General features: G+C 46.4%; 1 protein-coding gene and 1 pseudogene across 2 annotated transcripts; both read right to left on the bottom strand.

Annotated features, from left to right (window-relative positions):
• LOC130298763 (zinc finger protein 502-like) overlaps positions 1–24,758 on the bottom strand; it is a 99,141-nt pseudogene extending 74,383 nt beyond the window's left edge.
• On the bottom strand, positions 45–12,400 carry LOC130298423 (gastrula zinc finger protein XlCGF17.1-like). 2 transcript variants are annotated; one of them, XM_056551336.1, is made up of 3 exons: positions 12,272–12,400; positions 9,805–9,879; positions 45–1,151 (listed from the first exon to the last, which is right to left on the bottom strand). In XM_056551336.1, exons 2-3 carry the CDS (start codon positions 9,827–9,829, stop codon positions 277–279), a joined length of 900 nt encoding a protein of 299 aa, XP_056407311.1. In that variant the 5' UTR covers positions 9,830–9,879; positions 12,272–12,400; the 3' UTR covers positions 45–276. The 2 variants fall into 2 exon arrangements, with proteins under 2 accessions (XP_056407311.1, XP_056407313.1); XM_056551338.1 differs by having other exon boundaries at positions 12,284–12,328.
• Positions 24,759–26,102: the final 1,344 nt, after the last annotated feature.

Consider the following 26,102-nt stretch of genomic DNA (forward strand, 5'->3'; position numbering starts at 1 on the left):
CTGTATAATATGGAGGCAGTAATGACAGATGATAATAATGACATAGTTGGATCGGTGACTACGTTCTAAAAGAAAACTTTTATTAACAATTGGGAACAAGTTTGGAGATGCAGTATATGATATATGTATAAATGTCAGATATCCTATGTACATGGTGAATATATAGATGTCTTATCTGCATCATTTATTGCTCTGAATTGGCTTCTCTCCTGTGTGGGTTATTTTATGTTTACAAACATCAGATTTCTGGGTAAAACATTTTCCACATTGTGAACATTAAACTAACTTCTCCACTGTGTGAGTTCTTTGATGTAAAAAAAGACTTGATTTGCGAGTAAAATATTTCCTACATTCTGAACAATAAAATGGCTTCTCCCCAGTGTGAATTCTTTGATGTTTAGCAAGATTTGATTTCTGAGTAAAACATTTCCCACATTCTGTGCATGAAAATGGCTTCTCTCCTGTGTGAGTTTTTTGATGTTGAACAAGATTTGATTGCTTAGTAAAACATTTCCCACAGTCTGAACATGAAAATGGCTTCTCTCCTGTGTGAGTTTTTTGATGATCAACAAGGGTTGATTTCATAGTAAAACATTTCCCACATTCTGTGCATGAAAATGGCTTCTCCCCTCTGTGAGTTCTCTGATGCTTCACAAGATGTGAATTAAAAGTAAAACATTTTTTACATTCTGAACACGAAAACAGTTTGATCCCTGTGTGGATTTTTTGATGTTTAACAAGACTTGATTTCAGAGTAAAACATTTCCCACATTCTAAACATAAAAATGGCTTCTCTCCTGTGTGCGTTCTTTGATGTTGAACAAGATTTGATTTAAGAGTAAAACATTTTTCACATTCTGAACATGAAAATGGTTTATCTCCTGTGTGAATCCTCTGATGTTTAACAAGATCTGATTTCTTAGTAAAACATTTCCCACATTCTGAACATGAATTCTTCTTCTGCTGAACATCCTGTGATGACTGAGAAGACAGGACCTGTATATAAGGATGAGATGACAGATCTTGGCTGTGAAGGGCTGAGGGTGTATCTAGGATAATGGAATGTTCTTCATATGTATCTTGTGTGATATCATCATCTGCTTTATAATCTGAAGATATAAGATTCTCCTCTGATCTCCTGCTACAAGAATCTGCAGAGAATAAAAAATATGTTATTTTCGGTATTAACCTTAAAGAGGTACTCCGCCCCTAGACATCTTATCCCCTATCCAAAGGATAGGGGATAAGATGTCAGATCGCCGGGGTCCCGCTGCTGGGGACCCCAGGGATCGCCGCTGCGGCACCGCGCTATCATTACAGCACAGAGAGAGTTCTCTCTGCATGTAATGACGGGCGATACAGGGGACGGAGCAGCGTGACGTCATGGCTCTGCCCCTCGTGACATCACGGCCCGTCCCCTTAATGCAAGTCTATGGCAGGGGGCGTGACGACCGCCACGCCCCCTCCCATAGACTTGTATTGAAAGGGGCGGGCTGTGACGTCACGCTGCTCCGTCCCCTGTATCGCCCGTCATTACATGCAGAGAGAACTCGCTCTGTGCAGTAATGATAGCGCAGTGCCGCAGCGGGGATCCCGGGGGTCCCCAGCAGCGGGATCCCGGCGATCTGACATCTTATCACCTATCCTTTGGATAGAGGATAAGATGTCTAGGGGCAGAGTACCCCTTTAAAAGGGGTTATCCAGGAAAAAACTTTTTTATATATATATATCAACTAGCTCCAGAAAGTTAAACAGATTTGTAAGTTACTTCTATTAAAAAAATCTTAATCCTTTCAGTACTTATGAGGTGCTGAAGTTGAGTTGTTATTTCCTTTCTAAGTGCTCTCTGATGACATCTGTCTCGTGAACTGTCCAGAGTAGAAGCAAATTTCCATAGCAAACCTCTTCTACTCTGTGCAGTTCCTGAGACAAGCAGAGATGTCAGCAGAGAGCACTGTTGCCAGACAGAATAGAACAACTCAACTTTAACAGCTGATAATTATTGGAAGGATGAAGATTTTTTAATAGAAGTCATTTACAAATCTGCTTAACTTTCTAGAGCCAATATATATATATATATATATATATATATATATATATATATATATATATATAAATAAAGTTTTTTCCTGGAATACCCTTTTAACCTCTTATCGACCAGCATATTCAGTTTTAAGGCAATATAAAAAAAATTACAAAATTTGTGGTGGTTTCGTGTATACGCCATTCACTTGGCAGTAACATTGAGGTGTCATCTTTATTTATAAGGCCAGTATGGTCACAAGAATACACAATTTGTAAAGTTTTCGTAATGTTTAATACTTTCAAAAATTACAAAAATAAACATAAAATAGCTGTAACTCGCCACATTCTGACCCCTATGACTTTTTTCGTTTTCGGTGTATGGAGCAGTGTTAGGGGACATTTCTTGTATCGTGATCTGTAAAAAATCAATCCCAGCAGCTCAGCGAAGTTGATTGGGACCATACCGGTAAAACCGCAGTGTTCCGATCATTTTAGAGGAGGGCGGGAGGGCCCTTACCTGCCTCAGCAGCCTGGAGCAAATGAGCACCGATAACACTGATCAATGCTTTGCTATGGCATAGCATTGAACAGTGATTGCAATTCAAGTTTGAATCACCCCCCTTTTCCCATAAAAAAAAAAAAAAATGTAAACAAAAATAAACATGATATCGCCGCGTGCGTAAATGTCCGAACTATAAAAATATAATGTTAATTAAACCACACGGTCAATGTCGTACATGTAAAAAAAATTCCAAAGGTTAAACTTGCGTATTTTTGGTCACTTTGTATATCCCCAAAAAATGTACAGTATAAAAAGTGATCAAAAAGTCCCATCATGGTACAGATAAAAATTACAGACCACAGGGCAAAAAAAAAATCCCTCATACATCCCCGTATGCGGAAAAATAAAAAAAGTTATAGGGGTCAGAAGAGGACAATTTAAAATGTACAAATTTTTGTGCACAAAGTTATAATTTTCTAACAGAAGTAAAATAAAATCAAACCTATAAGTTGGGTATCATGTATCGTATGGACCTACAGAATAAAGAGAAGAGGTTATTTTTACCAAAAAATGTACTGTGTAGAAACGGAAGCCCCCAAAAGTTACAAATTTGTGTTTTTTTTGTTTCAATTTTGTCCCACAAAAATTTTTTTGGGGTGTTTTGCCGTAGAATTTTAGGTAAAATGAATGATGTCATTGCAAAGTACAATTGGTGGGGAATAAAACAAACCTCATATGGGTCTGTAGGTGGAAAAGTGAATGGGTTATGATGTCCGGCGCAGACTTTTTCTATTCCGTCCTGCCCGGGCTGCAAAAAAAGACAAAACAAACTTTCACTTACCTCCATATGTTGCCCCGGAGCTCCGCAACAGCTGATTGGTCGGCCGGGCTGTTTACTTCCTACTTCCTTTAGCCCGGTACATCACACGGCGCTTCATCCTATCACCGGCCGCAGCGATGTCCCGCCTTGGCCGGTGATAGGCTGAAGCGCCGTGTGACGACCCGGGCTAAAGGAAGTAGGAAGTAAACAGCCCGGCCGACCAATCAGCTGTTGCGGAGCTCTGGGGCAACATATGGAGGTAAGTGAAAGTTTGTTTTGTCTTTTTTTGCAGCCCGGGCAGGACGGAATAGAAAAAGTCTGCGCCGGACATCTCCTTTAAGGCAGTGCACCCTCTCCCCTCTGACACCCCTGTCCACCCCCATTTGTCACCCCTCTGTTACCCCCTTTCACCCTTTTCCACTTTCCTGTCATCCATGTCCACCTTGTCCGCCTGTCACCCATGTTCACCACCCCTCTAACCACCCCCCAATCTACCCCATCACCAATATCCAACCCCCACTATTTACCCCTCTGTCAGCCCTGTCCATTCCTCTTTTACCACCTTGTCACTCTATACCCATCTGTGACCCATGTACACCCCTGTCACCCGTGTACACCCCTATGACCCTGTCACCCATACACTCTTCTACAACCATCTGTCATCCTGCACCCTCTGTCACCCATATACACTCCAATACACCCCTCTGTCACCCATATACACTCCTCTAAACCCCTCTATCACCCATGTACACTCCTCTAAACCCCTCTATCACCCATGTACACTCCTCTAAACCCCTCTGTCACCCATGTACACTCCAATACACCCCTCTGTCACCCATATACACTCCTCTAAACCACTCTGTCATCCATGTACACTCCTCTACACCCCTCTGTCACCCATGTACACTTCTCTACACCCCTCTGTCACCCATGTACACTCCTCTACACCCCTCTGTCACCCATGTACACTTCTCTACACCCCTCTGTCACCCATGTACACTCCTCTAAACCCCTCTGCCACCCATGTACACTCCTCTACACCCCTCTATCACCCATGTACACTCCTCTACACCCCTCTATCACCCATGTACACTTCAATACACCCCTCTGTCACCCATATACACTCCTCTAAACCACTCTGTCATCCATGTACACTCCTCTACACCCCCCTGTCACCCATATACACTTCTCTACCCCCCCCTGTCACCCATATACACTTCTCTACACCCCTCTGTCACCCATGTACACTCCTCTAAACCCCTGTCATCCATGTACACTCCTCTACACCCCCCTGTCACCCATGTACACTCCTCTACACCCCTCTGTCACCCATGTACACTTCTCTACACCCCTCTGTCACCCATGTACACTTCTCTACACCCCTCTGTCACCCATGTACACTCCTCTACACCCCCCTGTCACCCATGTACACTCCTCTACAACCCCCTGTCACCCATGTACACTCTTCTACACCCCTCTGTCACCCATGTACACTCCTCTACACCCCCGTCGCCCATGTACACTCCTCTACACCCCCCTGTCACCCATGTACACTCCTTTACACCCCTCTGCCACCCATTTACACTCCTCTATACCCCTCTGTCACCCCTGTACACCCTCCTATCACCCATGTACACTCCTCTACACCCACCCTGTCACCCATGAACACTCCTCTACACCCCTCTATCATCCATGTACACTCCAATACACCCCTCTGTCACCCATATACACTCCTCTAAACCACTCTGTCATCCATGTACACTCCTCTACACCCCCCCCCCTGTCACCCATGTACACTTCTCTACACCCCTCTGTCACCCATGTACACTCCTCTAAACCCCTCTGCCACCCATGTACACTCCTCTACACCCCTCTATCACCCATGTACACTCCAATACACCCCTCTGTCACCCATATACACTCCTCTAAACCACTCTGTCATCCATGTACACTCCTCTACACCCCCCCGTCACCCATGTACACTCCTCTAAACCCCTCTGCCACCCATGTACACTCCTCTACACCCCTCTATCACCCATGTACACTCCTCTACACCCCTCTATCACCCATGTACACTCCAATACACCCCTCTGTCACCCATATACACTCCTCTAAACCACTCTGTCATCCATGTACACTCCTCTACACCCCCCCCTGTCACCCATGTACACTTCTCTACACCCCTGTCACCCATGTACACTCCTCTAAACCCCTCTGTCATCCATGTACACTCCTCTACACCCCCCTGTCACCCATGTACACTCCTCTACACCCCTCTGTCACCCATGTACACTTCTCTACACCCCTCTGTCACCCATGTACACTCCTCTACACCCCTCTGTCACCCTTGTACACTCCTCTACACCCCCCCTGTCACCCATGTACACTCCTCTACACCCCCCTGTCACCCATGTACACTCCTCTACAACCCCCTGTCACCCATGTACACTCTTCTACACCCCTCTGTCACCCATGTACACTCCTCTACACCCCCGTCACCCATGTACACTCCTCTACACCCCCCTGTCACCCATGTACACTCCTTTAAACCCCTCTGCCACCCATTTACACTCCTCTATACCCCTCTGTCACCCCTGTACACCCTCCTATCACCCATGTACACTCCTCTACACCCACCCTGTCACACATGTACACTCCTCTACACCCCTCTGTCACCCAAGAACACTCCTCTACACCCCTCTATCATCCATGTACACTCCTTTACACCCCTCTGCCACCCATGTACACTCCTCTACCCCCCTCTGTCACCCATATACACTCCTCTACACCCCCTGTCACCCCTGTACACTCCTCTACACCCCCGTCACCCATGTACACTCCTCTACACCCCTCTGTACACTCCTCTACATCCCTCTGTCACCCATGTACACTCCTCTACCCCCCTGTCACCCATGTACACTCCTCTACACCCCCTCTGTCACCCCTGTACACTCCTCTACACCCCCCTGTCACCCATGTACACTCCTCTACACCCCCCTCTGTCACCCCTGTACACTCCTCTACACCCCCCTGTCACCCATGTACACTCCTCTACACCCCTCTATCATCCATGTACACTCCTTTACACCCCTCTGCCACCCATTTACACTCCTCTATACCCCCCTGTCACCCATGTACACTCCTCTCTACCCCTCTGTCACCCATGTACACTCCTCTACACCCCTCTGTCACCCATGTACACTCCTCTACACCCCTCTGTCACCCCTGTACACTCCTCTACACCCCTCTGTCACCCCTGTACACTCCTCTACACCCCTCTGTCACCCATGTACACTCCTCTACACCCCTCTGTCACCCCTGTACACTCTTCTACACCCCTGTCACCCATGTACACTCCTCTACACCCCTCTGTCACCCCTGTACACCCTCTTATCACCCATGTACACTCCTCTACACCCCTCTATCATCCATGTACACTCCTCTACACCCCCCTGTCACCCATGTACACTCCTCTACACCCCCGTCACCCATCAACAATCCTCTACACCCCTCTGTCACCCATGTACACTCCTCTGCACCCCTCTATCATCCATGTACACTCCTCTACACCCCTCTGCCACCCATTTACACTCCTCTATACCCCTCTGTCACCCCTGTACACCCTCCTATCACCCATGTACACTCCTCTACACCCCCCGTCACCCATGTACACTTCTCTACACCCCTCTGTCACCCATGTACACTCCTCTACACCCCTCTGTCACCCATGTACACTCCTCTACACCCCCTGTCACCCATGTACACTCCTCTACACCCCCCTGTCACCCATGTACACTCCTCTACAACCCCCTGTCACCCATGTACACTCCTCTACAACCCCCTGTCACCCATGTACACTCCTCTACACCCCCTGTCACCCACGTACACTCCTCTACACACCTCTGTCACCCATGAACACTCCTCTACACCCCTCTGTCACCCATGTACACTCCTCTACACCCCTCTATCATCCATGTACACTCCTTTACACCCCTCTGCCACCCATTTACACTCCTCTATACCCCTCTGTCACCCCTGTACACCCTCCTATCACCCATGTACACTCCTCTACACACCTCTGTCACCCATGTACACTCCTCTACACCCCTCTGTCACCCATGTACACTCCTCTACACCCCTCTATCATCCATGTACACTCCTTTACACCCCTCTGCCACCCATGTACCCTCTTCTACACCCCCTGTCACCCCTGTACACTCCTCTACACCCCTCTGTCACCCCTGTACACTCCTCTGTCACCCATGTACCCTCTTCTACACCCCCTCTGTCACCCCTGTACACTCCTCTACACCCACCCTGTCACCCATGTACCCTCTTCTACACCCCCTCTGTCACCCCTGTACACTCCTCTACACCCACCCTGTCACCCATGTACACTCCTCTACACCCACCCTGTCACCCATGTACACTCCTCTATACCCCTCTGTCACCCATGAACACTCCTCTACACCCCTCTATCATCCATGTACACTCCTTTACACCCCTCTGCCACCCATGTACACTCCTCTACCCCCCTCTGTCACCCATGTACCCTCCTCTACACCCCCTCTGTCACCCCTGTACACTCCTCTACACCCCCCTGTCACCCATGTACCCTCCTCTACACCCCCTCTGTCACCCCTGTACACTCCTCTACACCCCCCTGTCACCCCTGTACACTCTTCTACACCCCTGTCACCCATGTAGACTCCTCTACACCCCTCTGTCACCCATGTACACTCCTCTACACCCCTCTGTCACCCATGAACACTCCTCTACACCCCTCTATCATCCATGTACACTCCTTTACACCCCTCTGCCACCCATGTACACTCCTCTACCCCCCTCTGTCACCCATGTACCCTCCTCTACACCCCTCTGTCACCCCTGTACACTCTTCTACACCCCTGTCACCCATGTACACTCCTCTACACCCCTCTGTCACCCATGTACACTCCTCTACACCCCTGTCACCCATGAACACTCCTCTACACCCCTCTATCATCCATGTACACTCCTTTACACCCCTCTGTCACCCATGTACACTCCTCTACACCCCTCTGTCACCCATGTACACTCCTCTACACCCCTTTGTCACCCATGTACACTCCTCTACACCCCTCTGTCACCCATGTTCACTCCTCTACACCCCTCTGTCACCCATGTACCCTCCTCTACACCCCTCTGTCACCCCTGTACACTCTTCTACACCCCTGTCACCCATGTACACTCCTCTACCCCCCTCTGTCACCCATGTACCCTCCTCTACACCCCCTCTGTCACCCCTGTACACTCCTCTACACCCCCCTGTCACCCATGTACCCTCCTCTACACCCCTCTGTCACCCATGTACACTCCTCTACACCCCTCTGTCACCCATGTACACTCCTCTACACCCCTTTGTCACCCATGTACACTCCTCTACACCCCTCTGTCACCCATGTTCACTCCTCTACACCCCTCTGTCACCCATGTACACTCCTCTACACCCCTCTGTCACCCATATACACTCCTCTACACCCCTCTGTCACCCATGTACACTCCTCTACACCCCTCTGTCACCCATGTACACTCCTCTACACCCCTCTGTCACCCATGTACACTCCTCTACACCCCTCTGTCACCCATGTACACTCCTCTACACCCATCTGTCACCCATGTACACTCCTCCACACCCCTCTGTCACCCATGTACACTCCTCCACACCCCTCTGTCACCCATGTACACTCCTCTACACCCCTTTGTCACCCATGTACACTCCTCTACACCCCTCTGTCACCCATATACACTCCTCTACACCCCTCTGTCACCCATGTACACTCCTCTACACCCCTCTGTCACCCATGTACACTCCTCTACACCCCTCTGTCACCCATGTACACTCCTCTACACCCCTCTGTCACCCATGTACACTCCTCTGTCACCCATGTACACTCCTCTACACCCCTCTGTCACCCATGTACACTCCTCTCTACCCCTCTGTCACCCATGTACACTCCTCTACCCCCCTCTGTCACCCATGTACACTCCTCTACACCCCTCTGTCACCCATGTACACTCCTCTACACCCCTCTGTCACCCATGTACACTCCTCTACACCCCTCTGTCACCCCTGTACACTCTCCTGTCACCCATGCACACTCCTCTACACCCCTCTGTCACCCATGTATACTTCTCTAAACCACTGTCACCCATGTACACTCCTCTACACCCCCTCTGTCACCCTTTTACACCTGCACACACCTGTATTCCTCCTCACTTCTAAAAGGGGAATCTGGAGGCTGATGCTGGTAAGGTGTGGAGCCTAATAGGTTTGTTTTGCAGTTTCAACGGTGAAGAACTGTGGCTGGAAGAAATTGACGGCACGGACCAGGTGGAGAGGAAAAGGAAACTGCGCTGATTTTAGAAGACGTCACGTGTGAGTTGCTGTATAAAAGCAGCATTGTAATCTACATACCCACAGATAAATTGATGTTGTACATTGCACTGCGGCTTTCCTTTTTTTTTGCTTGTCAACTTCGGTTGGGGTTCCCTGCAAAAAAAAAGGGTTCTCCGAGCCAAAAAAGAATGGAAAACACTGCCTTAAGGGGTTAAGGACACAGCCTTTTTGCATTTTCGTAGTTTTTTTTCCACTTCTTGCTCTTTTAAGAGACATAACTCTGTTAGATTTCCCTCCACAGACCCATATGAGGCTTGTTTTTACACTTTGTAATGACACCTCTAACTTTACTCTGAAATGAAGGCAAAAAAAAAAAAAAAAAAAAATACTATTTTGGGGTGGGGGGTTTATAAAGAAAAACACAATTTTGCCATTTTTTTTTTTTTTTTGTTATTACAAAGCACGTTATGGTAAAAATGACACGTTCTCTATATTCTGTAGGTAAATGCAAGTAAAACAATATCCAAATAATATGGATTTTCTATTATTGTACTACTTAAATAATTTTTTTTTTTAAATCAATACATCAATATGTCTAAAATTATTATTATTTTCTGAACGCTTTAACCCCTTAAGGACCAGGCCAATTTTATTTTTGCATTTTCGTTTTTTCCTCCTCGCCTTCTAAAATCCATAACTCTTTTATATTTCCATCTACAGACCCATATAAGGGCTTGTTTTTTGCGTGACCAATTGTACTTTGTAATGAAATCTCTCATTTTACCATAAAATGTACGGCGAACCCCAAAAAATATTTTTTTGTGGAGGAAATTTAAATGAAAACCACAATTTTGCACATTTTGGAGGGTTTCGTTTTCACGCTACACACTTTATGGTAAAAATGACGTGTTCTTTATTCTGTGGGTCAATACGATTAAAATGATCCCCATGACTAGATACTTTTATATTTTTGTACCGCTTAAAAAAAATCTAAAACTTTTTGTACAAAATCAGTAATCTAGAATCGCCCTATTTTGAACACCTATAACTTTTTTATTTTTCCGTATATAGGGCGGTATGAGGGCTCATTTTTTGTGCCGTGATCTGTACTTTTTATCGAGACCACATTTGCATATATAAAACTTTTAGTTCACTTTTATTAAATTTTTTTGCAGCATTTTTGGACGTTTATGCCATTCACAATACGGGATCATTTACATTATATTTTGATAGTTTGGACATTAACGCACGCGGTGATACCAAATATGTTTATAAAAAATATATATATTTTACGCTTTTTGGGGGTAAAATGGGAAAAGGGGACAGTTTTCATATTTTTTTAACACTTTTTATGTCCCCATAGAGGACTATCTATAGCAATCGTTTGACTGCTAATACTGTGCAGTGCTATGTATAGGACACAGCACTGATCAGTATTATCGGTCATCTTCTGCTCTGGTCTGCTCGATCTCAGATCAGAGCAGAAGACCCCAGGAGACAGCCAGACGCAGGTGAGGGGACCTCTGGCCGCCATTTTAGATGATCGGATCCCCGCGGCAGCGCTGCGGGCGATCCGATCATCTATTTTAACATGCGCATTGCCGCAGATGCCTTGATCTGTATTGATACTGGCATCTGAGGGGTTAATGGTGGACAATCATGCAATCGCGGATGTCGGCCATTACCGGCGGGTCCCTGGCTGCTGCTAGCAGCTGGGACCTGCCGTGTATGAAATGAGCACCACTCCGATGCTCGCGGTCATACACAGGACGTAAATGTACGTCCTAATGCACTAAGTACCTCCGCACCAGGACGTACATTTACGTCCGTGGTTGTTAGGTGAAGGGTAGGTTTGTTGGGGCCTCTTTCCTGTTGGACAAGAGCTTAGTGATAGACCGCTTCCTTTGTGCATGTTTTCTTAGTGCGACACGTTTGCACTTTTTCTTGCACTTTGGGTGATAGAGAGCACGCGCCTCGGCTCTTAAAAAAAGGCCACTCCAGGACCTTACTGTGCTTCTTCTTGAGCCGCTCCTTTATTGTCTTGGCCGTGTGTATATTGGGTCATTGTCATGCTGGAATATCCATTCACCACCCATTTTTAATGCCCTGGCTGAGGATAGGAGGCCCTCACCCATTATTTCATGCTGTGAAGTTGTCCTGTCCCCAAGGCTGAAAAAGCTTCTCCAAATCATAATGTTTCCACCTCCATGTGTGACGGCAGGAATGATGTTCTTGGGTCATAGGCAGCATTCCTCCTCCTCCTCCAAACTCAGAGAATTAAGTTGATGCCAAAGAGCTTGATTTTGGTGTCATGTGACCACAACACCCAGTTCTTCTCTGAATCATTCAAATGTTCACTGGCAAACTTAAGACCGACCAGTACCTGAGATTTTTTAAGCAGGGGCACCTTGTGGGGACTGCAGGATTTCAAGTCCTTTATGTTTTATCTCCTATAACCGTGTCACATTTTCATACACAAAATTACTGCAACCAGTGACTAAGTGAATTCTCTAACTATTCTCTGCATTAAGTGGTTACTACTCACCTGGGCAGCTACCTGTAAAAATGTCCTGCTTATACTGCTCAATACTGCTCACATCTGTCTCTTCTTCTTCTTCCTTTATGACTGTAGCATTAATATAGATCAGGTCTTTTCCTGTAGAAATATCCTCCTTATACTGCTCATCGCCGCTCACATCTGTCTCTTCTTCTTCTTTCTTTATATCTGTAGCATTAATATAGATCAGATCTTTTCCTGTAGGAATGTCCTCCTTATTCTGCTCATCACTGCTCACATCTGTCTCTGCAGCATTATTATTGTTTCGATCTTCTCCCTGATTCATAAGATGTGGAAGAAATAAAAGTCATCAGACAGTAGGAGAAGTCACGTGGGATGTTATAGATGAGCAGGAGATGAGGAGTCATGGAGGGTGAGGGGACTGACCACAAGAGCTTCACAGCCCTTCTACAGATCATAGGGAATATCTCCATCTACCTGATCATCCTGTGGAAGAAGAGGACGGGGACACCTCTCTGGTGCTGTTCTCTTACTGGATCTGACTGTAGGGAACACATACAGAGACTGAATTCATTCTTTACATACAAATAATGAGAGGACGTGTGTATATAGTCATGTCTATTACCTGGTGATGTGAGGGGCTGCTGATCCTCCATCATGACCTGATCCTTGTACTGATCCTTGTGTCCTTCTACATACTCCCACTCCTCCATGGAGAAATAGACCGCCACGTCCTGACACCTTATAGGAACCTGACACATAATGATACAGTCATCACCCCGACCCCTCCAGTGGTGTTACTGTATAATGTCCCAGCATTCCCAGCAGTGTCACCTCTCCAGTCATCACCAGACCCCTACATAACTGTATAATGTCCCAGCAGTGTCACCTCTCCAGTCATCACCAGACCCCTCCATTACTGTATAATGTCCCAGCATTCCCAGCAGTGTCACCTCTCCAGTCATCACCAGACCCCTCCATTACTGTATAATGTCCCAGCAGTGTCACCTCTCCAGTCATCACCAGACCCCTCCATTACTGTATAATGTCCCAGCATTCCCAGCAGTGTCACCTCTCCAGTCATCACCAGACCCCTCCATTACTGTATAATGTCCCAGCAGTGTCACCTCTCCAGTCATCACCAGACCCCTCCATTACTGTATAATGTCCCAGCATTCCCAGCAGTGTCACCTCTCTAGTCATCACCAGACCCCTCCATTACTGTATAATGTCCCAGCAGTGTCACCTCTCCAGTCATCACCAGACCCCTCCATTACTGTATAATGTCCCAGCAGTGTCACCTCTCCAGTCATCACCAGACCCCTCCATTACTGTATAATGTCCCAGCAGTGTCACCTCTCCAGTCATCACCAGACCCCTCCATTACTGTATAATGTCCCAGCAGTGTCACCTCTCCAGTCATCACCAGACCCCTCCATTACTGTATAATATCCCAGCAGTGTCACCTCTCCAGTCATCACCAGACCCCTCCATTACTGTATAATGTCCCAGCAGTGTCACCTCTCTAGACATCACCAGACCCCTCCATTACTGTATAATGTCCCAGCATTCCCAGCAGTGTCACCTCTCCAGTCATCACCAGACCCCTCCATTACTGTATAATGTCCCAGCAGTGTCACCTCTCCAGTCATCACCAGACCCCTCCATTATTGTATAATGTCCCAGCAGTGTCACCTCTCCAGTCATCACCAGACCCCTCCATTACTGTATAATGTCCCAGCAGTGTCACCTCTCCAGTCATCACCAGACCCCTCCATTACTGTATAATGTCCCAGCAGTGTCACCTCTCCAGTCATCACCAGACCCCTCCATTACTGTATAATGTCCCAGCAGTGTCACCTCTCCAGTCATCACCAGACCCCTCCATTACTGTATAATGTCCCAGCAGTGTCACCTCTCCAGTCATCACCAGACCCCTCCATTACTGTATAATGTCCCAGCAGTGTCACCTCTCCAGTCATCACCAGACCCCTCCATTACTGTATAATGTCCCAGCAGTGTCACCTCTCCAGTCATCACCAGACCCCTCCATTACTGTATAATATCCCAGCAGTGTCACCTCTCCAGTCATCACCAGACCCCTCCATTACTGTATAATGTCCCAGCAGTGTCACCTCTCCAGTCATCACCAGACCCCTCCATTACTGTATAATGTCCCAGCAGTGTCACCTCTCCAGTCATCACCAGACCCCTCCATTACTGTATAATGTCCCAGCAGTGTCACCTCTCCAGTCATCACCAGACCCCTCCATTACTGTATAATGTCCCAGCATTCCCAGCAGTGTCACCTCTCCAGTCATCACCAGACCCCTCCATTACTGTATAATGTCCCAGCAGTGTCACCTCTCCAGTCATCACCAGACCCCTCCATTACTGTATAATGTCCCAGCAGTGTCACCTCTCCAGTCATCACCAGACCCCTCCATTATTGTATAATGTCCCAGCAGTGTCACCTCTCCAGTCATCACCAGACCCCTCCATTACTGTATAATGTCCCAGCAGTGTCACCTCTCCGGTCATCACCAGACCCCTCCATTACTGTATAATGTCCAAGCAGTGTCACCTCTCCAGTCATCACCAGACCCCTCCATTACTGTATAATGTCCCAGCAGTGTCACCTCTCCAGTCATCACCAGACCCCTCCATTACTGTATAATGTCCCAGCAGGGTCACCTCTCCAGTCATCACCAGACCCCTCCATTACTGTATAATGTCCCAGCAGTGTCACCTCTCCAGTCATCACCAGACCCCTCCATTACTGTATAATGTCCCAGCAGTGTCACCTCTCCAGTCATCACCAGACCCCTCCATTACTGTATAATGTCCCAGCAGTGTCACCTCTCTAGTCATCACCAGACCCCTCCATTACTGTATAATGTCCCAGCAGTGTCACCTCTCCAGTCATCACCAGACCCCTCCATTACTGTATAATGTCCCAGCAGTGTCACCTCTCTAGTCATCACCAGACCCCTCCATTACTGTATAATGTCCCAGCAGTGTCACCTCTCCAGTCATCACCAGACCCCTCCATTACTGTATAATGTCCCAGCAGTGTCACCTCTCCAGTCATCACCAGACCCCTCCATTACTGTATAATGTCCCAGCAGTGTCACCTCTCCAGTCATCACCAGACCCCTCCATTACTGTATAATGTCCCAGCAGGGTCACCTCTCCAGTCAGCAGCTCCATCATCTTGTTGATGAGTTCTCGGATCTTCTGTTCATCCATTTCCTCATGTATCAGGGGGTGAGGTGGGGGCCCCAGGATTGGGCTCAGGGTTCTTCCCCATCCTTCACACACAGGGGCCCGACAGCGCCCACTAGAGGACTTCTTCACTACTGTGTATTCCTGTGTATGGAGAGACACATTAATATGACTACATACATTCCCAGAATCCCTCATCTCTCCAGTCATATCCATCTGCTATTACATAGATAACAATGAGGTCATGTGACATCACTCCCAGAATCCCTCACCTCTCCAGTCATATCCATCTGTTATTACATAGATAAGAATGAGGTCATGTGACGTCATTCCCAGAATCCCTCACCTCTCCAGTCATATCCATCTGTAATTACATAGATAAGAATGAGGTCATGTGACATCACTCCCAGAATCCCTCACCTCTCCAGTCATATCCATCTGTTATTACATAGATAAGAATGAGGTCATGTGACATCACTCCCAGAATCCCTCACCTCTCCAGTAAGCCGGAAGAGTATCTGTAGGGTGAGGTTTATGATCCTGTCGGCCATCTTGTTCCTGTCTCTCTCCATGGTTGATGGGTCATCCAGGAGAATTCTCTTATATAGAAGATATCAGCAGAGGATCCTGGATTGGAGAAACCTGAAGGGAAGAAGAGGAGACGATGAGAAATGGCGGCTGCTAATAGAAACAACAACAGACGGAGAAAGAGACAAATACACAGAAAGTTCTGGATCTTGTGATCTTCTTCCTTAAGTCATAAAACCTTGTGGACCTGAAGGGGTTAATAGTAATGTCCCCTCCCCCAGCGCTCCTAATGTCACCACAACCGTATATACCTCCACCTGCAGACTGTACAGGAGCCGTGTGCTTACAGGACCTGCGATGATGTCACCGTCATGTGATCAGTCACATGGAGGAGTCACATGGTCAGGGGCTGCTGCTCTAGGCTCATCTGCTCAGTGTATGCAGGACTCTGCTGTGCTGGTTGTGATCGCTGCTGGATGAGCTGAAGTTATGTGTATGCAGCAGAGCTGTGTGTGTGTGATGTGCGTGGTGCAGAGCTGTGTATGTGTGTGTTATATATATCTGCAGCAGAGCTGTGTGTAATGTGCATGTAGCTGAGCTGTATGTGTACACAGTAGAGCTGTATATGTGTAATGTGCATGTAGCTGAGCTGTATGTGTACACAGTAGAGCTGTATATGTGTAATGTGCATGTAGCTGAGCTGTATGTGTACACAGTAGAGCTGTATATGTGTAATGTACATGTAGCTGAGCTGTATGTGTACACAGTAGAGCTGTATATGTGTAATGTACATGTAGCTGAGCTGTATGTGTACACAGTAGAGCTGTATATGTGTAATGTACATGTAGCTGAGCTGTATGTGTACACAGTAGAGCTGTATATGTGTAATGTACATGTAGCTGAGCTGTATGTGTACACAGTAGAGCTGTATATGTGTAATGTACATGTAGCTGAGCTGTATGTGTACACAGTAGAGCTGTATATGTGTAATGTACATGTAGCTGAGCTGTATGTGTACACAGTAGAGCTGTATATGTGTAATGTACATGTAGCTGAGCTGTATGTGTACACAGTAGAGCTGTATATGTGTAATGTACATGTAGCTGTGCTGTATGTGTACACAGTAGAGCTGTATATGTGTAATGTACATGTAGCTGAGCTGTATGTGTACACAGTAGAGCTGTATATGTGTAATGTACATGTAGCTGAGCTGTATGTGTACACAGTAGAGCTGTATATGTGTAATGTGCATGTAGCTGAGCTGTATGTGTACACAGTAGAGCTGTATATGTGTAATGTACATGTAGCTGAGCTGTATGTGTACACAGTAGAGCTGTATATGTGTAATATGCATGTAGCTGAGCTGTATGTGTACACAGTAGAGCTGTATATGTGTAATGTACATGTAGCTGAGCTGTATGTGTACACAGTAGAGCTGTATATGTGTAATGTACATGTAGCTGAGCTGTATGTGTACACAGTAGAGCTGTATATGTGTAATGTGCATGTAGCTGAGCTGTATGTGTACACAGAAGAGCTGTATATGTGTAATGTACATGTAGCTGAGCTGTATGTGTACACAGTAGAGCTGTATATGTGTAATGTACATGTAGCTGAGCTGTATGTGTACACAGTAGAGCTGTATATGTGTAATGTACATGTAGCTGAGCTGTATGTGTACACAGTAGAGCTGTATATGTGTAATGTACATGTAGCTGAGCTGTATGTGTACACAGTAGTGCTGTATATGTGTAATGTACATGTAGCTGAGCTTTATGTGTACACAGTAGAGCTGTATATGTGTAATGTATATGTAGCTGAGCTGTATGTGTACACAGTAGAGCTGTATATGTGTAATGTACATGTAGCTGAGCTGTATGTGTACACAGTAGAGCTGTATATGTGTAATGTGCATGTAGCTGAGCTGTATGTGTACACAGTAGTGCTGTATATGTGTAATGTACATGTAGCTGGGCTGTATGTGTACACAGTAGTGCTGTATATGTGTAATGTACATGTAGCTGAGCTGTATGTGTACACAGTAGAGCTGTATGTGTGTAATGTGCATGTAGCTGAGCTGTATGTGTACACAGTAGAGCTGTATATGTGTAATGTACATGTAGCTGAGCTGTATGTGTACACAGTAGAGCTGTATATGTGTAATGTACATGTAGCTGAGCTGTATGTGTACACAGTAGAGCTGTATATGTGTAATGTGCATGTAGCTGAGCTGTATGTGTACACAGAAGAGCTGTATATGTGTAATGTACATGTAGCTGAGCTGTATGTGTACACAGTAGAGCTGTATATGTGTAATGTACATGTAGCTGAGCTGTATGTGTACACAGTAGAGCTGTATATGTGTAATGTACATGTAGCTGAGCTGTATGTGTACACAGTAGAGCTGTATATGTGTAATGTACATGTAGCTGAGCTGTATGTGTACACAGTAGTGCTGTATATGTGTAATGTGCATGTAGCTGAGCTGTATGTGTACACAGTAGTGCTGTATATGTGTAATGTACATGTAGCTGAGCTGTATGTGTACACAGTAGAGCTGTATGTGTAATGTACATGTAGCTGAGCTGTATGTGTACACAGTAGTGCTGTATATGTGTAATGTACATGTAGCTGGGCTGTATGTGTACACAGTAGTGCTGTATATGTGTAATGTACATGTAGCTGAGCTGTATGTGTACACAGTAGAGCTGTATGTGTGTAATGTGCATGTAGCTGAGCTGTATGTGTACACAGTAGAGCTGTATATGTGTAATGTACATGTAGCTGAGCTGTATGTGTACACAGTAGAGCTGTATATGTGTAATGTACATGTAGCTGAGCTGTATGTGTACACAGTAGAGCTGTATATGTGTAATGTGCATGTAGCTGAGCTGTATGTGTACACAGAAGAGCTGTATATGTGTAATGTACATGTAGCTGAGCTGTATGTGTACACAGTAGAGCTGTATATGTGTAATGTGCATGTAGCTGAGCTGTATGTGTACACAGTAGAGCTGTATATGTGTAATGTACATGTAGCTGAGCTGTATGTGTACACAGTAGAGCTGTATATGTGTAATGTACATGTAGCTGAGCTGTATGTGTACACAGTAGTGCTGTATATGTGTAATGTGCATGTAGCTGAGCTGTATGTGTACACAGTAGTGCTGTATATGTGTAATGTACATGTAGCTGAGCTGTATGTGTACACAGTAGAGCTGTATGTGTAATGTACATGTAGCTGAGCTGTATGTGTACACAGTAGAGCTGTATATGTGTAATGTGCATGTAGCTGAGCTGTATGTGTACACAGTAGAGCTGTCTATGTGTAATGTACATGTAGCTGAGCTGTATGTGTACACAGTAGAGCTGTATATGTGTAATGTGCATGTAGCTGAGCTGTATATGTGTAATGTACATGTAGCTGAGCTGTATGTGTACACAGCAGAGCTGTGTGTAATGCGCATGTAGCTGAGCTGTATGTGTACACAGTAGAGTTGTATATGTGTAATGTACATGTAGCTGAGCTGTATGTGTACACAGTAGTGCTGTATATGTGTAATGTACATGTAGCTGAGCTGTATGTGTACACAGTAGTGCTGTATATGTGTAATGTACATGTAGCTGAGCTGTATGTGTACACAGTAGAGCTGTATATGTGTAATGTGCATGTAGCTGAGCTGTATGTGTACACAGTAGAGCTGTATATGTGTAATGTGCATGTAGCTGAGCTGTATGTGTACACAGTAGTGCTGTATATGTGTAATGTACATGTAGCTGAGCTGTATGTGTACACAGTAGAGCAGTGTATGTGTGTGTTTATATATAACAAAAAGAAAAATAGCCAGCTCAACTACCTAATACACGGGTACACGCTGCTGTGGCAAATACAAAGTATACAAAAAAGAAGGTTGCAGCAGCACTCTTGGTGACAAAATGGAGGTTATTAGCACACTTTTTGATCAAACGTGTCCCCCATGCAGCACGCGGAGGTGGCCTCACTTCAGATGGGAGCCTAACACGCTCACCTCTGCTGGACAAAAAGCCGCTGATTGGGTGACATGCAGGATCCACTATCAATTTAAAAAATAAATAAAAAATTCTTACCACAGCAGCATGCGCCCGTGTATTAGGTAGTTGTGCTGGCTATTTTTGTTTTTGTTGTGCAGTTTATGGGGAGTGGCCCCCTCTGTAGCCGTGCACCCCTCACTATTCACAGGAGGTTTTTTTAGTTGTTAGTGGATCCTGCATGTCACCCAGTCAGAGGCCATATGTCCAGCAGAGGTGAGAGGAATAAGCGTGTTAGGGTCCCATCCGAAGTGAGGCCACCTCCGCGTGGTGCATGGGGGACACGTTTTGATCAAAAAGTGCGCTAAGAGCCTCCATTTTTTGACCAAGAGTGCTGCTGCAACCTTCTTTCTTTTTCTTTGCATGGAGTAACATCAACATTCATGAGGCTGCTTGGATTACAGGGGTTACCCCCAATCCACGGGATCTCGTGAACAGAGAACGTCTGTATATTGGGCATATAATGTATTTATTTATAATCATAATGGAATATGGAGACATGGTATGACCCCAGCCAATAGGTCAAGCTGACCGGGTGACGGGAACATAGAATGGCCCAGATTTATCAAACTATGTGAGAAAAAAGGTGGAGGGATTTTCCCACAGTAACCAATCACAGCTCAGCTAACAAGCTCTGGTAAAGTGAAAGCTGAACTGTGATTGGTTGTTATGGGAAAATCTCTCCACTTTTTCTCTCACACAGTTTGATAAATCTGGCCCAATATGTTTATCTGAAATATTGTATTAACTCAATCATAAGTGTGGTATGGCGGGGTGTGAGGTGCAGGGCAGATGTTACCCTAAAGGCAGATGGCATAAACTCCTTGTGTTCGTGACGCCAGGGCATGGTTTAGTCTTAACCACCCGAAGGTAATATCGCTGGTCCTGGGCTAGGCACGGGGGCAATAAAGACACAGACACCAAGTTACGCACAATGGTAGCTTTACTGAGGGTAGACAGATGTCACAGTCTATGCAGTACAGCCAGAGCCAGTGACAGAGACCTCGCAGGTTTTCTGGGACTTGTAGTGGCCTGGATAATTTAGTGCAGGCCATGCTGGGTAGACAGATGACCTGATTTGACTGACAGGACAGTGACTTTATCTTACTTGCACTTGACTTGTGGCTACAGGACTTGACTCGAGGCCTCCACTACTCTGGACACACATTATAGGCACGACTGCACTGCACCTCAGCAGGAAGCAAGAGAGAAAAGCTCCACCCAGGGCTTATATGGGGGAGACTAGCAGGGAGCCCATAGGTCACCTTAGGGGTCAGCTGGTCACTAGTACCTCCTGGGTAACAATCACATGACATTTTATTATAAAGTATAACACTGCATAATACATAACATATTTACAATGGGGGAAACACTGCAGGGGGGCCTGGGGACACTGAGGGACACTGCCTGACAGGGCAGTGAAGGTACAGGGTAACGCCATCCCATACTGGGCACCACAAACTCCCCCTCTTAATCAGAGTCGTCCTCGACGCCCAGTCCTGGAGGGCGGAGGACCGAAGTGACCACTGGGGCCAATGATAATTCCTGGAGCATTTTCACACAATGTCCTCTCCAGGTCTGATGAGAAACACCAATTGAGTCCATGTGGCATGGTTAATGTCCATACATGTTCTAATGTGTGGATTTTTGACCTTGTAATTTTCTCCTCGACACTCTCCAACAATAATATACACAACAACTTTACAAGGACGGTTCGGATTGGGCCGCCTGAGGCTATCTACCCAATGCCTTGGCTACAGGGGTCTCTTGGTTTTTCACACCTCCCCCCAGAACTCTATACATATACTCTAGACATAAGGTTACGTTTACATTTGGTTACGTGTGTTGTGGAGCTATCTGGCCAGCAAAGTATCCTGCACACTGGGACATGATTAAACATTAGACATATTTATTATAGACATGGGTGGACTGGAAAATATACAAGGCTACAGTCCTAATCTAGACATTGACATTGGACTAGACTAAATTAGTAATAGTGTACTTACTATACTGGACTATGTTGGGTACATAACTTTTACTTTGAGTTAATCTTTGTACCTTGCTGGTAGTAGTCCTTGGGTTGACCTGAATAAGGACACTGTACACTTTAGCCATTTCTGTACAAATATATTATACATGTTTTATTACAGTATACCAAAATAAATTTTTAACTTGTGCAAAAATTATAGGCAAAATATATTACTTTGATATATACAGACTTTCTTTGTACCGCTCTACAGTTCTGGTACATTTTGGAGTTCTCCTTAAAGGGTCACAGCTAAAGAGCCGGGCAGGAACACTTATGCACGTGGTTAAAAGTAAACTTCTTGACAAGTTCGTCAGGCACTTTTCTTAAATGTTGCAAAACCTAAAACAACAATGATTTCTGAACACAGTCACTCTTACGACTCAACAGTAGTATTCTTCGAATACTCGACAGTCACCTTGGTTTCTAGGCTGGGACATGTACCTAGGACCACGGGACTGTGCCCCCTCCATAGGGCTGACATGAATATCCCACACATAGGACAAACTGGATTTGGTGATGGTTGGGCTCACGGTGACCACCACCTGAACAGCAGCAGCTTGCGCCACTGGGGGATCATGTGTAGGTGCCTGTTGGGCCGGCCAAACCTCCTCCTCCTCAGCAGTAGTAGGCCGAGGCACTTTAGTTGGTGCCCGTTGGTTAGGCTAAACCTCCTCGATCACAAGAGTAGGCACATCTATAGAAGACCCTAGATGCAGATACTTGGGGTCCATGACAGGTGACTCAGTATACCATTCCTCTTGGACGACCTTCCCCTTGACGCTTGGTGACAGGAGACCAAATGGATCTGAGGCCCAATCTTCAGAGGGCAAATAGGCGAAGGGGATTTGCGTAGGATTCTTGGGAATGGTGACAGCTGCTGCCCATTCCCCTCTGTACAGGGATGTATTCTACAATGTCCCCGCTCTCTAGGGACTATAGATGTGGAGGGAAGTAATCTCTCTTCACCGCTCTCCTGCTGACTAGAATAGTACCACTGTGGTAGCAGTCCACTAATGTGGACTACATACCCCCTCACTTATATATATATATAATCTACAGTATGCCAAGGTGTAACACTATGTACCCCAATAAATTATAAAATACAAGTCAATATATTAAAAATATTTTATTTAATAACAGGAAGGACGTAAGTCTAAAAATTGTACATAATAGACTGAATAAAATACATAGTCAATATATATAAAAATTAATCTCAGAGTAAAACATGTAATTGATGTAGGGGGAAAAAAGGGGAAGAGATCCTGGTATATAGCGAATGTGCCGCACAATGGATACCCGCTCATGGTAACAAAGTATGTGTGACAAGTAATAGATATATATATATATATATATATATATATATATATATATCTATATCATAGAAGCTGCTATGGTAAATAAAGTGCAAGTGCTCAAACACAATTAGTCACTGCAATATAAAGATGATAATGCACAACAATGAGAAGCAAGAAAGTGCAATGTGCTGTCTGACGCTAGTGATCACATGAAATAGAGAAGCAAGTGCTATAATCAAAGCAACAAGAGATGTGAGCGTGAGAAAAAGAGAAAACAAATAGCAGCATGAATATGGGCACACATATACCGGACTCGCCCCCGGTCCCGCTACAGATCTCTGATGCGTTTCGCCAATGAGTAAACTTTCTCAAGGAGTCATACCCCCTCACTCTGTCAAACTTGAAACTGCTCTTCACCGTTCTAGGGGTGTCTCGCCGTCTCTGGGTTGTTCTAGCCTTCTGATATACAAGGGGCCTCAAGGCTCTTGGTGTCCTGTTGCTGAACTTGACGTACTTCATACAGCATAACTTTAGGGCCATACTCCCTTCTCCTCTGCGCCCTTAACTCCTCCATTATGGCAGCCACTTCGGCCTCATGTTTGAGCCTGGGCTGCTGGGACTTCCCTGGCAGGGGTAGGAGATGGTCCCTCATGAACTGGACTAGTGCTGGCTCATCGCCAAATAACCACTTGGGTAGCGGTGGTGACTGGGGACGTACTGTGGGCTGCTGGACCTGGGGCACTGGCTCTGGACGGTTGGAAGATGGAGTGGTAGAAAACGTGGCCTCGGCCGGGGTACTCACTTCCGACTCTTCCGCGTAGATCTCCGCCCAGGATACCCAGGTCCGGTGGGGGGGTGACAGCCTCACCGGCGACGGCTCTCGTGAAGACTTCGCTGTACCTTCCGCCGAGGTTGCAGGCTAGTCTCCGTCGTCCTCGGCAGCAGGACTTAATAGCAGGCCTCCCCGGCCTCCCATGGAGATCTTCTGGAGACGGTCCGCTAACTCCTGGAACATGTGCGATGCACTGACTCTCCGGGTCCATCTTGGGACTCTACACGGGTAGTCTACTGCGCATCCTCCATCTTCTTGCTCTCACCAGGAACTTCCGCCAGACTGAAGAGGTCTGACTCTGCTCCGCTTCTTATACCAGTCTCCAGCAAAATGGCCGCTGGCCAGAACTTCTTTTTCAGCAGAGCCTGGGACCAGAAGTGACTCAGCGGTGCATCCACTTCATCCTCCTGGCAACAAGTTCCACTTAGGACTAGGAACTACGACTTGGCTTCCACGCTAGGGGGCGGGACGCTGGCCATGGCAGGATCCTTTTCTGCACTTTTCTTCCAACAGATTAACCCTTTCAGGTATGGAGGCAGACATCTTGGGATGTAACATTGCTTCAGTGTGAATTTTGCACATTTTGCCCACTCTGAGCCTCCAGCGCTGCGGAGAGCTCGCAAAGGTGGGTGCTGAATGACAGATTGCAGGGGTCCCCAGCGTCGGGACCCCTGCGATCAGACATCTTATGCCCTATCCTCTGGCCTCAGTAAAGCTACTGTTGTCCGTAACTTGGTGTCGGTGTCTTAATTGCCCCCATGCCTAGCCCAGGATCCAGCGGTATATCTTCGGGTGGCTAAGGCTAAACTACGCCCTGGTGTCACGAATACAAGGGGTTAATGCCATTTGCCCCTAGGGTAACAACATCTGCCCTGCACCTCACACCCAGCAATACCACAACTTTTGGCATCACGAACAGGTCACGGGTGTGTGCGTTATGCCACAAGTCCTCTCCCCTAGTCTTAACTGTATTCATTATTGTCTGCAAGAAAATCGCATGCCGATGCGAGTAAAGTTTGCGCCAGAAAGTGTACAGGACTTTGTCTATGGAAAGTGTTTTACCCGGGGTGCTTGTGCAATAGAGGGGGAGGTGAAGAAAAGACTGTCATCTGTTATTGAGGAAAACCCTGAAGGCATGAACATTATGTGCAAAATTCGTACTGAAGCAATGTTACATCCCAAGATGTCTGCCTGAAAGGGTTAATCTGTTGGAAGAAAAGTGCAGAAAAGGACATCACCCCTGCTCTATACCTCTTCCCGTGACATCACCCCTGCTCTATACCTCTTCCCGTGACATCACCCCTGCTCTATACCTCTTCCCGTGACATCACCCCTGCTCTATACCTCTTCCCGTGACATCACCCCTGCTCTATACCTCTTCCCGTGACATCACCCCTGCTCTATACCTCTTCCCGTGACATCACCCCTGCTCTATACCTCTTCCCGTGACATCACCCCTGCTCTATACCTCTTCCCGTGACATCACCCCTGCTCTATACCTCTTCCCGTGACATCACCCCTGCTCTATACCTCTTTCCCCGACAACACCCCTGCTATATACCACTTCCCGTGACAGCACCCCTGCTCTATACCTCTTCCCGTGACATCATTACTGCTCTATACCTCTTCCCGTGACATCACCCCTGCTCCATACCTCTTCCCTTGACATATCCCCCTTCTCTATACATCTTCCCGTGACATCCCCACTGCTCTATTCCTCTTCCCGTGACATCACCCCCCTGCTCTATACCTCTTCCTGTGACATCACCCCTGCTCTATACCTCTTACAGTGACATCAACCCTGCTCTATACCTCTTCCCGTGACATCACCCCTGCTCTATACCTCTTCCGTGACAACACCCCTGCTCTATACCTCTTCCC

The sequence above is a fragment of the Hyla sarda genome, chromosome 1, assembly GCF_029499605.1.
Source record: "Hyla sarda isolate aHylSar1 chromosome 1, aHylSar1.hap1, whole genome shotgun sequence".
NCBI lineage: Eukaryota > Metazoa > Chordata > Amphibia > Anura > Hylidae > Hyla > Hyla sarda.

Coding starts and splice junctions, on each gene's coding strand:
- LOC130298423 (XM_056551336.1), bottom strand. CDS start 9,829: ATGTACAACATCAATTTATCTGTGG. Junction 1,152..9,804: donor CAACATCAATTTATCTGTGG/GTATGTAGATTA, acceptor TATTCTCTGCAG/ATTCTTGTAGCAGGAGATCA.